This window comes from Narcine bancroftii, chromosome 11 (assembly GCF_036971445.1).
Source record: "Narcine bancroftii isolate sNarBan1 chromosome 11, sNarBan1.hap1, whole genome shotgun sequence".
In the NCBI taxonomy this organism is placed as follows: domain Eukaryota; kingdom Metazoa; phylum Chordata; class Chondrichthyes; order Torpediniformes; family Narcinidae; genus Narcine; species Narcine bancroftii.
The window spans coordinates 82705539-82719930 of record NC_091479.1 but is presented as its reverse complement, the minus strand read 5'-3'; the positions used below and the strand labels follow the sequence as shown (position 1 = coordinate 82719930).

At 37.9% G+C, this 14392-nt stretch overlaps 2 protein-coding genes across 3 annotated transcripts; one reads left to right on the top strand and one right to left on the bottom strand.

The window, feature by feature from the left end:
- Nucleotides 1-581: 581 nt before the first annotated feature.
- Nucleotides 582-1838, top strand: gpr19 (G protein-coupled receptor 19). Its single transcript, XM_069902297.1, has one exon. It carries the CDS (start codon nucleotides 582-584, stop codon nucleotides 1809-1811), a length of 1230 nt encoding a protein of 409 aa, XP_069758398.1. The 3' UTR covers nucleotides 1812-1838.
- A 5448-nt stretch (nucleotides 1839-7286) lies between these two features.
- Nucleotides 7287-14385, bottom strand: crebl2 (cAMP responsive element binding protein-like 2). 2 transcript variants are annotated; one of them, XM_069903755.1, is made up of 5 exons: nucleotides 14125-14385; nucleotides 12300-12506; nucleotides 11384-11528; nucleotides 9003-9162; nucleotides 7287-7550 (listed from the first exon to the last, which is right to left on the bottom strand). In XM_069903755.1, the coding sequence occupies exons 1-4, from the start codon at nucleotides 14137-14139 to the stop codon at nucleotides 9056-9058; spliced, it is 474 nt and encodes a 157-aa protein (XP_069759856.1). In that variant the 5' UTR covers nucleotides 14140-14385; the 3' UTR covers nucleotides 7287-7550; nucleotides 9003-9055. The 2 variants fall into 2 exon arrangements, with proteins under 2 accessions (XP_069759856.1, XP_069759857.1); XM_069903756.1 differs by lacking the exon at nucleotides 9003-9162 and having other exon boundaries at nucleotides 14125-14380.
- Between the last annotated feature and the right edge of the window lie 7 nt (nucleotides 14386-14392).

Sequence of the window (14392 nt, the reverse complement as noted above, 5' to 3'; positions counted from 1 at the left end):
TAAATGCTGGGTTTACAATTTTACATTAAATACAGCCACAATTGAATGGCTGTTACATTTATTAAGCAGTTTCAGCTGGCAACAATTTAGCAACAAGAGTTTAGTGATGACCCAGCTTGTTGAGTCGTGACCCAGGTTAAATCCTCATTTCTGGTGCCATCTGTGTAGAGTCTACATGTTCTCCATGTGGATTCTTTTTGTGCATAATTTCCCCCCACCCCCCTCCCATTTCCAAAGATATGATAGAATATCAGTAAATTGATGAGAGTGTGGAAGAATAAAAATAGGATTAATATTATTGGGTAAAGATGGTTGGTGGGGCCTCAGTGGGGCATGGGGGCAGACCTTACTCCACTCTTACAAATTTTAACTTGATAATCAATGTTTTTGACTCCATCATTCTACTGAAATATTAAGATGATGATTTAAGGAGTTAATAGCTTTTTATTTATGTTAAATTGAAAGTCACATTTGGAAACTATTATCTTAAAGATATCAAATGGAAAGCAGAAGTGTTCAAATGAATCAAATTCTAATTTATATTTCCCTTTGCCTTCAGATTGTTAAGTTAAAACTTGAATATGGCGCTGGCTGAAAAAAATCTTAATGTGACATCCTCCATTACAATCCCAACAGCTACAACTTTGGGCAATTTTAGTGAGATATTGAGCACATTATCCAGAAATCATGGAAGACAACTCAAGGGACAGGACCAGAGAGAAATGAATAATACATTTCAGGAACTTACGACAGGGGAAATTGTTACTGTCAGCTTAATTTTTGGTGTGATCTGGCTCATTGCATTGTTTGGGAACTTGCTTGTCTGCCTTGTGATCCACAGGAGTAGGAGGACTCAATCAACAACCAATTACTTTGTGGTGTCTATGGCCTCCGCAGATCTGCTCATCAGCGTTGCCAGCACTCCATTTGTCATTTTGCATTTTACTACAGGGAGGTGGTTATTAGGAGATGTCATGTGCAAGTTGGTTAGGTATATTCAGTATCTCACTCCTGGAGTACAAATTTATGTCCTTCTCTCCATTTGTGTGGACAGATTTTATACTATAGTGTATCCTTTGAGTTTTAAAGTGTCTAGGGAGAAGGCCAAGAAGATGATTGCTGCATCCTGGATATTTGACGCTGCATTTGTGTCTCCAACTTTGCTTTTCTATGGCACAGGAGGAGGTACCTGTAATTTGTTCCTACCCCAGTCCTGGAGTGGTGTCATCTATGGCACTGTTCACTTTTTGTTGGGGTTCCTAGTTCCATCTGTCCTCATCATATTATTTTACCAAAAAGTCATAAAATATATTTGGAGAATAGGTACAGATGGAAGGACTGTGAGGAGAACTATGAATATTGTACCTAGAACAAAGGTCAAAACAATCAAGATGTTTTTGATGTTAAATTGTATGTTCTTGTTGTCTTGGTTTCCTTTTTATGTGGTTCAAATCTGGCAACCAGATCAGATGGATTACACAGGGTGCTCAACACTCTTTCTATCCATTGCAATGGTATCTTTTAGCTCTTCAGCATCTAAACCCAGCCTCTATTCAATATTCAATGCAAACTTCAGGCGTGGTATGAAGGAGACTTTCTGCATGTCGTCAATGAAATGTTATCGTAGCAATGCATACACCATCACCACCAGTTCAAGGATGGCAAAAAAGAATTATGTTGGTATCACTGACATTCCTGTACTTACCAAAACTGTTACTAAAGATGCAATATATGAAACATTTGACAGGGACGCAAAAGAGAAAAAGCTTGCATGGCCTATTAATTCAAATCCTCCCAATACCTTTGTGTAATCACCATAGTTCAGACTTCATTTGTTGGCTTCACGGGTCTTGAAAAAACAAGGCATTCACATCAATAGAAAAATAATTCCTCCAGCAATTCTATCACAGATTATTACAATATTTATTATATTTGTGTTTGTAAAAGGCCATGTATTACACACACAAAACTCAACAGTGATTGCTCCATTAAAACATGACACTTTACAGCATTAAGAGCAAATGATTTGGCCAGTGAAGCTGCTATACAGTATTTTTTAATCTTGGGCATTTCACTGAACTTTGTGTTTTAAATGTAACTAACACCAGGTGGTGTTTTAAAATTTCCAATGAATAAATATTAATCATATTTTGTATTTACCTGTACCTGGATTTGCACTGTAGGACAACTGTTTTTTTGTTTCAGAACAAAGTGTTGGAATACAGGATCTAATAACCGGAGAACCAATATTAATTATCACCACATGAATGGTAATTATTAAAAGGATAACCAAAAATCTAATATTCTGCACCACTTAGTATTTCACGACATGGTTTATTGCATCACGTAACTTATTTATCTATGAAAATATTTATTTGCAAAGCTTTTGAACTGCACATTAAGAGATCTTCACAATTGAGTGTGTATTATCATATCAAGTTTTGTCCTGTCAAAATAAATGATCAAGCATCTTTGTTAAAATTATTTATTGTTACATTTAATATCCAACTCTATAATAATATCTGACTCCAAGAATATACCTTCAACTACCTTGGAGCCAAGGCTACACCAGACTTTGCTGCTTGGGTATCACTGACATGTTGCCACTGGGTAAAGCTATTTTGTTCCTTAGAAGTTACAAGAATTCTGTTCAACCGTTATCTAGAAAGCAGAGGTTTGGAAACACTTACTTAATTATAAACTATAATTACAATGAACCCTTGAAGACTGTTCAGCACAGGCCAAGGAAAGGTGTAAGAGATAGTAGAGGGTATATTTTACAGGTTGAACAAATGCTGGCTCAATTTTGACATGTAAGAAAAATTTGGATAGGTGCATGGATGAGAACGGCATGAAGGTCAATGGGACAAGGCAGATCTGCATAGACTAGATGGGCCAAAGGGCCTGTAAATGTGCAGTAGTGTTCTATGGTTCTAGGTTAGTCCTTGAATGGTGGTACATTCGGTAAAAATGATTGGGTAACTTGATGAGGGTTAGTGCCTGGGTCAGCAACTTGCATCTCAGATGGTTTGAGATTTGTGTCCATGGAGGTATTGGGCCTAATCTTGTGGCTGTCAAAAGCAATCAAGGAGTTTGTTGGTATCCAATCGACAATACTTTATAGGGGTTTATTCCAGCAGAACTATATTAAAGCTAGTCGTTCTAAGAGTAACTATCAAAGATCATTCCCACAATAGTATGATCCAAAGGAGAATTGCAAGGGAACCAACTGACCATGAGTGATGCAGAAATCACACTAGGTCATTAAGATGAATCACTCTGGTGTTGCAACCTAGACCAGCAACAAGAAAAATTCACCAAGACAATGATATCTCCAAAACAATAATTTTAATTTTATTAACTATTAGTAATATAACTTTTCTTAACTCTAAACTTAACCTCTATGTGCATATATATATATATGTGTGTGTGTGTGTGCAGATCCCAAACTATTACAGTTCAGGCATGATTTTGAAAAATCTGTTTCAAAGTTCAGTCTTATAAATCTTTTGTGTTGAAACTCAGAATCTTTAAACTGTTGTTAAAAAGTAATTATGGAGTTGGTGAGGCGCCAAGTCATCAGACTTCTCAAAACTCTCAAATTCTTGTAGGGTTGTTTTCAGAGAAATGTTTCTTCATACGAATTATTTTTTTCACAATTCTCCTCTTTTGTGTGAGGGTTATAGAACTTGTGATTTCCACAATGATTTCACATACCCAATAGATGAAATAACCATTACAATGGCCATAGTAGCACTCCTCTCTCTTAACAAAGAAAGTCAAAGTGGCAATCTTTTCCTAAGCCATTTTGATCCTGTGTTCCTCCCTTAACAAGGAGAACACAATACCAGTCCTTTCTCACAGACTGCTACTGCATTTCTGATTTCATATGAAAGATGCTTTCTTGAAGTGTTGTAATCACATGACATGACTACTGGCTCTGTTTGAAGTTTAATTTATCCAGAAACCACTTCATGAAGCAAATGGCTTTCTGTTTGACCAGATATCTGAGTAAATAGTGTCTTCAGTATTTCTATGGAACAATCAAGTCCAGTTTTATTGCTGTTTACTGCTGAATGGTGTTCTGAGTGTGTAAGTGTCTTTGTGTGTGTCACCCTGTTTCCAACTCACAAGGTACCTCTCTAAATTACATTTTAACAAACATTAATAATAGCAATTTGTTACCCTGGAAAGTACTATTTAAATGTGAGATTGATGAAACCTCACAAAGATAAGCGTATACAGAGCCGTTGTCATACCCACACTCCTGTTCGGCTCCGAATCATGGGTCCTCTACCGGCATCACCTACGGCTCCTAGAACGCTTCCACCAGCGTTGTCTCCGCTCCATCCTCAACATCCATTGGAGCGCTTTCATCCCTAACGTCGAAGTACTCGAGATGGCAGAGGTCGACAGCATCGAGTCCACGCTGCTGAAGATCCAGCTGCGCTGGGTAGGTCACGTCTCCAGAATGGAGGACCATCGCCTTCCCAAGATCGTGTTCTAAGGCGAGCTCGCCACTGGCCACCGTGACAGAGGTGCACCAAAGAGGTACAAGGACTGCCTAAAGAAATCTCTTGGTGCCTGCCACATTGACCACCGCCAGTGGGCTGATCTCGCCTCAAACCGTGCATCTTGGCGCCTCACAGTTGGGCGGGCAGCAACCTCCTTTGAAGAAGACCACAGAGCCCACCTCACTGACAAAAGGCAAAGGAGGAAAAACCCAACACCCAACCCCAACCAACCAATTTTCCCCTGCAGCCGCTGCAACCGTGTCGGCCTGTCCCGCATCGGACTTGTCAGCCACAAACGAGCCTGCAGCTGACGTGGACATTTACCCCTCCATAAATCTTCGTCCGCAAAGCCAAGCCAAAGAAGAAGAAGATGAAAAAGTGCAGCTATTTTTACATTTCAGGAGAAGTCAATTTTCAATTTTATAAATTGCTGGGTAAAAAAGCAAATTTTGCAAAGAATTTCTCAGCATAGGATTTTAATAGAATTTGGTGTTCAGTGATTTTTTCCCAGTTTCTGTTTGTGCATTAAATGCATATTTAAACACATCATAAAGTTCTCATAATTGTCAATCCATTAACCAGAAAGTTATTACACACAAGGAATCTTTTAACTTCAGATTTTACCGTCAATTTTTGGTTTGTCACTTTGATATTTTTTAATTTTGCTTCGTAACTTTTCCTTCTCATTTGATTTTTTTCTGTACTCTTTCCTTTTTACATAGATTTGTGAAAGCAATGGCAAGTTAGCACATTGAATCACAGTAGTCTATTTTTTTTTAATATAAAAGTACTTCCACATTACTGTTAACCTGAGCATTGCCAATTAAGGGTCAGTAACTTTCCAAATCAGGTTCTGTACAACTTGAGAGGAAAATCCTGATTGGATTCAAAAGCTTATTTAACAAAAAAAAAAGGCTTTTGAAAGTTCAGAAACTAGAGGATACCATTCACTCCCTATTTGTCATGTAGATAGTTGAAAGACTGGGAGCCAAGTGGCAATGCTTGACCTTATAGCTGGTTCTGTTGAGCATCTGATCAATACAAACACCTACACATTTACAAGATATTGACAGTAGGATACTTTTGGATAGTAATGGTGTCAAATACCAAGGGTGGGTGGTTAAATTCTGTCATTAGGGATGTCATTATCTGTCACTTTTGACAATACAAATGTTACTTGCTGCTTTCCAACCCAAGTCTGGACATTAACCAAGTCATGCTCCTTACAAAAATGAGCTGCATAATTGAGTTGTGAATGAAATTGAACATTGGTGACAAATGGATGCAGTCAGTGACCAATCCCACTTCTGACCTCTTATTGGAATATTACTGAAGCAGAGAAGATGGTTAGGCCCATGACACACCAAGCATCAGTCCTGGGGCTTAGATGCCATCGAACAAACACAAGCATAATCTTTCCAAAAGATACAGCCAATGCACAGTTTCCGCTTGAGATTGAATTGATCCAATAGAACTATGTTGCTGCTCAATCCTTTAATCTCATTTACTAAGGAGATAACATTTCATTTGCTACCTTGAGATTATCACCAGTGAATTACCAGACAAATTTTAAAATAAACCTTGGTTAAAACAAAATTAACAGCAAAATATAAGCTGATCAATATTAAATCAGGGTTGGTGACTGGAACATTGTTCATTGTATACAGTATGCCACCAGTTCAACAAACAATGGCTAGACTGATTAATTAACTGAAAATACTGAAGACAGCATTCACTATAGTAATATATAATGGACAATGAAATTAAATGGTCCTAGTAAAATAAATCACTTAATATGTAGCCATTCCTGTTCATACATCTGGCTTTGATTTATAACAGCACATGTTTATTTACCATTTGTTTTCATTATTTCAGCAATGAAAAGAAAAATTGTAATTTTCTCCTTTTAGTCAAAAATACAGGAGAAGGTATCTAGTGATGTCAATGTTTGTACAATTATATCATTTGGACATGTATCATTTGGACATTTCAAGCAGCATCTTCTGAAATTAGATTTTTCCTTTCAAGGTAACAAGACAAAGAGACAACGTTGACAAAAATGTTTATGCAGCAAACTGTTGACCTCATGGGCAGTTTGATTTTATAAGAACCCCTTTCCACCAAAATTTAGGATTTAACGCTTTTGCACAATAAGATGTAAAGATAAAAGTATGTGAAAAGGAGCAGAGGAAGTACTAAAATGCATGAAACATCAACTCTTATTGGAATTCTATGCCCAAGGAAGCAAGAGGCTGCCCCATTGAATATATTTAAGACAGATTTTTGAAGAATAAGATGGCACAGTGGTTAGTGCAGCGCTGTTGCAGCGCCAGCGATCAGTACCGGGCATTCAAATCAGGCTGTCTGTAAGGAGTTTGTAAGTTTTCTCTCCTTGTCTGCTTGCGTTTCCTCCAGTTTCCTCCCACTGTCAAAACATACAGAGGGTTGTAGGTCATCTGGGTGCCACGGGCTCGTGGGCCAAAAGGGCCTGATAATGTGCTGTATGTCTAGATTTTTTTTAAAATAAAAATTAAAAGGTTATGTGGAGCAGAGTCCACAAAGATCAGCCACAATTTTATAAAATAGCAGAGCAGGCTTTTTGGGGCATGTGGATACTTCTGCTCCTATTTCTTATGTTCTTGTATTCTACATAAATTATAAAAGATGGGAGACCAACTTTAGTTTAAAAAAAATCCAAAGATCGATTAAATAAAATCTCTTACTAAGCAGCTGGTAAATCCAATAAATAATACATTATTCTGGTATCAAAAATGTTCTCAATCTACAACTTTATTTTGCTTTTAAAATTATAAAATACAAAGAGCTCCCTAAAGAGATAGACAATTTACATTACTTACAGATGTACAGCATGGCCAGAAACCCATATGAATTATACTATTTGAACTTAGACAAAGGATACAATCTTTTTAAGCTTTCTTCAGATCATTTTCCATTTTCAAAAATATTAATTAAACTAGTAAAAGAATTGATTGATATTGTTGATCATTTCCATGCCTTCATTTTTAGGTAATTCTTCTGTGAATAAAACAAATACAGGTATTTAAGCAACCAAGAATACTTTGTAATATCCACATTAGGACATAACAAAATGAAGGAAATTTCACACTCTACCAAATTTAGTGTAATCACAAAGTAACAGCACAAATTACTAGGAAACATTTTTTAATATTACAAACAACTAAATCTTGAAATGTGACAGGTATTTACTGTTGATAAAATACCCCTACTACTCTATCACAGATTATTTCATGCCAAAAATAATCATACAGCCTGTCACATTTACATTGGCTCAATTAAAGTGAAGCCTTGGACTTGCTTTTTCCTTTGTTCATTTCCACACACTTCTCACCTTGACACTTTCCTTAGCTAGTCTCAATTCCTTGCCCTCTTCCCTACAGCCATTAATTATTTAGCTCCCTTTTAAACACTACAGGTGACTTTGCATTCACTATAACATCTGGCAGTGCATTCCAAATCCTAACCACTTTCTATGTGAAAGTTTTCCTCCTGTCACTTGGTATTTTTAGCAAACACCTTCACTCTCTGTTCCCATTTGTGAAATTTTCACTAATGGGAACATTGTTATGTACCCTATCACAGTAAATTTCTTGTAAAACCTCTCTAACCCTTCACTTCTTTCCTAAAGTGTGGCATTTGAAACTGAACATAGCCAAACCAGTATTTTATGAAGATTCACTATGACCCTTGCTCTTGTACTTTTTAAAAATATAAAGCCCATTCCCTTTGTCTACCTGCCTTTCAACTTTCAATTAGTGCAGATATCCCCAAATATTTGCTTCCCCCCCCCCACCCCCCCCACTCTTTTTAGAATTGTGCCTGAAGTTCTGAATGCTGCCATACTTTGTAATATCCACATTAGGACATAACAAAATGAAGGAAATTTCACACTCTACCAAATTTAGTGTAATCACAAAGTAACAGCACAAATTACTAGGAAACATTTTTTAATATTACAAACAACTACATCTTGAAATGTGACAGGTATTTACTGTTGAAAATCAGCTTAATTTATCAGCTGGTCTAATGATAGCTAATAGATTTATTAGTTCAGAAGCTATAAAGCTGATACTTCATCCTGCAATGAATGAATGTATTATGGTGCTCTACAACTATATGAAATTCCAGAGACCAAACTAGATCTTGCAGCTATAACAAAAAAAAACTTCAAGCCAGATCATTGATATTATTGATTAAACCATTTTCACCCAATCCCTATCCATTACCAAATAGTTAAACAAGACTAAATTCATTTTATCTATCCAACTGAAACCACTGTTGCACCAATTGTAACCAATACCTCCTTTTCCATCAGTCCAACTGCTGGTGAATATGTTTTATTGATTTAATCATGTGCGACAGACTTGTTATTATTAATCTTTAGTTTACATTTTATATTCATTTCTTAGTAAAATTTCTTTGTGAAATGAACAGGGGAAAAACACACACCTCACACATTTACGTTAGCAGATAAGAAAGGTCTTCCATAAACAAAGTGTCTGCTAATTCAAAGTCAAGCAGAAGCTATGAAAATCCTTGATAGTTCCATTGAATTGAGGGTTTGCTGAGAGAGGCACCTGTTCAAACAAACAGCCATTTGCTTCATGACCTGTGGAGACAAGTCAGAGACCATCTTTCTGAAGAAATGAAACTTTTAAACAGAAGCAGCAGGTGGTCATGAGATTACAACACTTCAAAGGAAGCCTCTTTAATAATGAACCAGATTCATCTAAAGTGAGAAATATAGTAACATTCTAAGAGAATGACTATTGTCAAGTTATTTTTGTCAAGGGAGGGACACCGAATTGGAGTAGCTTCAGAAAGGATGGCTACTTCGCTGCTTCTCTGTCAAGAAATCAGTGCTGTTGTGGCCATTTTAAATGGTCACTTTTGACTGAAAGAAAGCAAGATCATTTCTTAACCATTTTTAATAGTTACTTCGTAAAACTCCTGCCTGGGTTGTGAAAAATCACAAGTTCCATAACCTCCATGCAAGAGAGGGGAATTGTGTGGAAAAATCAATCATTCGTATGAAGAACTATTTCTCCGAATTTGTGAGTTAAGAACTTTAGAAAAAACAGATTAAAGTCCAAGTTTTAACAAAAGATTTTGAAGATTGAACATTAAATCTGAATCACCTCTTCAGAATTGTGTCTAAACTGTAGAGGTTTGGGATCTGCCACACATGCATTTGCGCATAGTGGGGTTAAGTTTAGGGTCAAGTAAATGTTATATTATTAATAGTTACTAATAAAAATTATTGTTTTGAAGATACCATATTCTTGGTGAATTTTTATTGCTGCTGGTCTTATGTTCAACACAAGGAATAAAAAATGGCTAAGACATTGAATAATATTCTGCTCATTTCACTATGGAATTTTTATGTCCGCCTGGGTGGAAGGAGAGATCTTTCATTTGCTCATTTCAAAAGGCAGCATCCCCAAAGAGCACACGATCTTCTGATAGAGCATTATTTCTCAATATTACATGAGGTTCAGCTACAATTTTGCGTTTAAACTGATGCAGAAAGCAAGAATGTAACATTTGTTATCACTGACTCAAATGGCAATACAATTGCAATATTCATATTCATAATTTGAATGCAAAAACTGGAATTAACTAAGAGAACGTCTATTGCTAAGGTAATTATTTGGATTTTGAAGTCATTCTAGGCTCGTTATTCAGTCCTGGCAAATAGCAAAAAAATTCACAAAATGATCATTCTGTCTCTCTTTCAACTCTTCCCACAGTTGTAGCCTGTCCAACATTTTCCGTCTTTATTTTGTGCTGTAACTTGCCTCGGGTTTATATGGCGAGCTCTCCACTGGCCACCGTGACAGAGGTGCACCAAAGAAGAGGTACAAGGACTGCCTAAAGAAATCTCTTGGTGCCTGCCACATTGACCACCGCCAGTGGGCTGATATCGCCTCAAACCGTGCATCTTGGCGCCTCACAGTTCGGCGGGCAGCAACCTCCTTTGAAGACCGCAGAGCCCACCTCACTGACAAAAGACAAAGGAGGAAAAACCCAACACCCAACCCACCAATTTTCCCCTGCAACCGCATCTGCCTGTCCCACATCGGACTTGTCAGCCACAATCGAGCCTGCAGCTGACGTGGACTTTTACCCCCTCCATAAATCTTCGACCGCGAAGCCAAGCCAAAGAAAGAAAGAACTTGCTTGAATATATAGATATTTTCTTAAGCATCACTGATTAGCTAGTATCAACAAATCAAGTGTCAGACGTCACTGGAAGACTTATTCATTTAAGACAGGAAGCAGATGTTGTACAACTCTGCAAATAACATTTGTTAGCAGGAGAACCCAGAAAATACCACAGGCAACCAGTGATTTACTTCATCTTCTTCATTAGCCAAATACATACTGTGTCTATAACAAAAATAATCAAATTTGGAAATAATAGTCAGGGAATCAACCAAATTTCCAAGAAAATTTCCCTTTTCATGACATCAACCTCTTGTAGGGAGCCATTTCACATCCTGCATTTGCTTCATAATTATTAATCTTCAAATCTGTACTATTCAGACAGAGTTCAAAATTTAAATTTAAGCTTCCATGTATTTTTTTTTGGTAGAACTTCAAAGTTGGAGGTGACTGGCATCATTCATTGCTCACATACACAATTCCAATAACATGTATTTGATGGTAATCAGGAACAGGCTAATTTCCTGTCAAAATTTTAGAGAATCGATTCCTAGCCCTGATGAGATTAGCTAACAATTTGCAGAGAAAAACTGAAATATGAACTCTCCAAAGCAAGTGATACTTCAATTAATCGTTCCAAGTGATTTAATCAAATGAAAACTCACAAGACAAATTGGTGCTGCCTTCAGGTCTTGTTTTCCCTGGCTTGTTTGCGGACTGTTGTGCCTTACTCTGATCATCCCCCGTCAGAAGTGCTTTTATTTCTGATGGTATCTTCCCTTGATCCATTGCTGTACACCACTGCTTGTACTACAAATCAAACAACACCATGTAAGCTTCAAACAGGTGCAGAAAAGAATCTCTGCAAGTTAGTTTTAGGATGGCAAAAAAAAAAAAATTTGTTAACAGGAGAACCTAGAAAATACCACAGGCAACCAGTGATTTATTTCATCTTCTTCATTAGCCAAATATATACTGTGTCTATAACAAAAAAAATCAATTTTGGAAATAAAAGTCAGGGAATCAACCAAATTTTATTGGTAGTTTGTCACGGGGCCATTTACAAATTGTTCTGAAAGATTGGTGAAAACTACCAAAACTTTGTCTCCAATATTATTAAGAAGGAATTTGCCTAAAAAAGCAAGTTTGAAAAAGAAAGCCACAAGGGTAACATGATTAGCATAGCAGTGAGTGTAACGCACTTATAGCACCAGCGACCGGGAACAGAGTTCAAATCCCGTGCTGTCTGTAAGGAGTTTGTATGCTCTCCCCATGTCTTTCCTCTGGATGCTCCAATTTCATCCCAATATTCAAAAGCATACTGGTGGTTGTCCAATTGGGTAGCATTGGCTCATGGGTCATAAGGGCCTGTTATTGTGCTGCATGTCTAAATTTAAATTTAACTCAAATTATAATATTTTATTAAGCATCTTTAACAGAAAAAGTAAAACCATGGTCTTCTCTAAACAATACATATTTGGGGGTGGGGATTGAACACAATTTACAACAATAAATGCATACTGTATTTACATACACTGGTGAAGTATCAGAGTAAGTCCATTCATTAACATTTTCACACACCATTTCTAACTCTTCTCTCAAAGCACAAATTGCTCTCTCTCTTCTGGATACAAGTTCTTCCAAATATTGGTAGCGCAACTTCTTCCTTGCTCGACATTCTCGAGCACTCTGGCGACTTCTCTCGAGCTTTGCTTTTAAATCAATTTTAGCAGGTTTACGGCCTCGTTTTCCAGGTTTTCCAGGTTTCTTCACTTTACTTCCCACGACCTTCACAAAGAAAAATAAAATAGTTTTATTTCTTACAATAACAAAAGAGCGTGAGGAATTGGAGGATGAGCAAGCCTCTGAAGCCTGATCCATTGTTCACATGGATAAGATCATCTACCTCAATATCACTTCTCTGCGGTCTCAACATAATGCTAATAACCAGAAATCTATCAAATAGCTCAATTTAAATGTTAATCTTTGAATGCAATAATCCTACACTGATTGAGAATGCCAAAGATATACCAGTGTCATATGAAGAATTCACTCCTTAATTTAGACCTAATATTTCTGTTATGCCTAGTTCTAGTCTTGCCAGCCAGGAGCAAATCCTCCGCACATCTATTTTGTCAACCTCTAAGAATATTGTATGTTTCAATGAAACCACATCTCAATTCTTCTAAGCACTAGAAAAAAAGAGTACCATCTACTCAATTGCCCCTCATTTGACAGACCTGCTATCCCATGGACCAGTCTAGTGAATCTTTGCTCCAATTCCTCTAAAGCAAATATTCTCTTTTTAGGTAGGGAGCTGAAATTGTACACAATGCTTCCAGGTGCAATATAACCAAGGTAGCAAGACACTTTCACTCTCATGATAAATCCTCTTGTAACACAGGCCAAAACATTGGCACTGTCAATTATATTCCCATTTGCCCACTGCACCCCATGATAATTTTCAGTGGTCTGTTCCAAAGTACTAGCATCCTTTTACATGTAGACATTTTCCAGTCTTTCACCATTAAATCTCCTTTTTCCCCTCCAAAAAATGCTTAATCTCACTTCCCCTCTCAACAACATCACTTTCTATCACATTGTCCAATCACTTGTCCGTGGTCCCTTACATTCAGCCTAATAGCCTGAATAGGACTGAGAAACAATCTGATCTTGGAAGCTAAGCAGGCTCAGGCCTGGAGACTGCTGTAGGTTTCTGTGAGGGGCACTGGGCAGAGTGGCAACTCTGTCTGCCTCCCAGTAGATAAAAGTTAAAGAATTTCATGCATGCCAATAATGGAACCTTTTACTTTTACCTTGATCATGACTCACATTTCCACAGAGTTCCAGGTCATCAATAAACTTGGAAATGTTACATTTAGTTGCCATCAACAAATCGTCAATTTGAAATAATTCAATTACATTAATGCAAATTCATCACACAATTCTAAAACCTCACACATTCATTTAGTGACTGCTTTTTCCACTCACCTACCACCTTACTAACCACAGAGCACCTATGGTATCTAGAGGGAAAGAGAAAGGGACAAAGATAGAGGAAAGGAGACAGAGGGAGAGGGGAATGGCAAGGAGACCTGGGGGCTAACAGAAACTGGAGCTGTCAATGTTAATGACCTCTGGTTGGAGGGTTGCCAGACAGAATATGAGGTGTTGTTCCAAGTTCCCTCATTGGGGTGGTGTTGTAGGGATTACTTAAGGTGGTCTAAGTGGGGAAAGAAGGTTGTGAACCATTGATTTAGGCATATCGAAGGTAATAACTCGTATTTAAATATCTAGAACCATACAAGATATCCATGAATGGGAGCTATAGTGTTGACGTTTTATTCCTGATGCAGGGTGTAGACTTTAGGGGGTCATTACCCCGGTATCCCCTCTGTCAACTTACCTTACTCTCATCCATGCTGCGCAGCTCACTCCTCTCCAATCGCCACTCCGAGGCAGCGAACGGCCGGCTCGGACCCCGGTCACAGGCGGCGAATGGCCGGTGGAGGTCCAGGTGCAAGTTCGGCCCTCACTTCCGGCTCGCGGGCGGGGCGCGTCAGGGTCAGGGCCGGTCCTGGCTGTACTCGCGGCTGGTGGCCTCGAGTCCAACATCAACTCTCCCAGCCAGCCGTGGTGACAGAACGCTGCTCTAAATGCGCATGCGTGCAGAG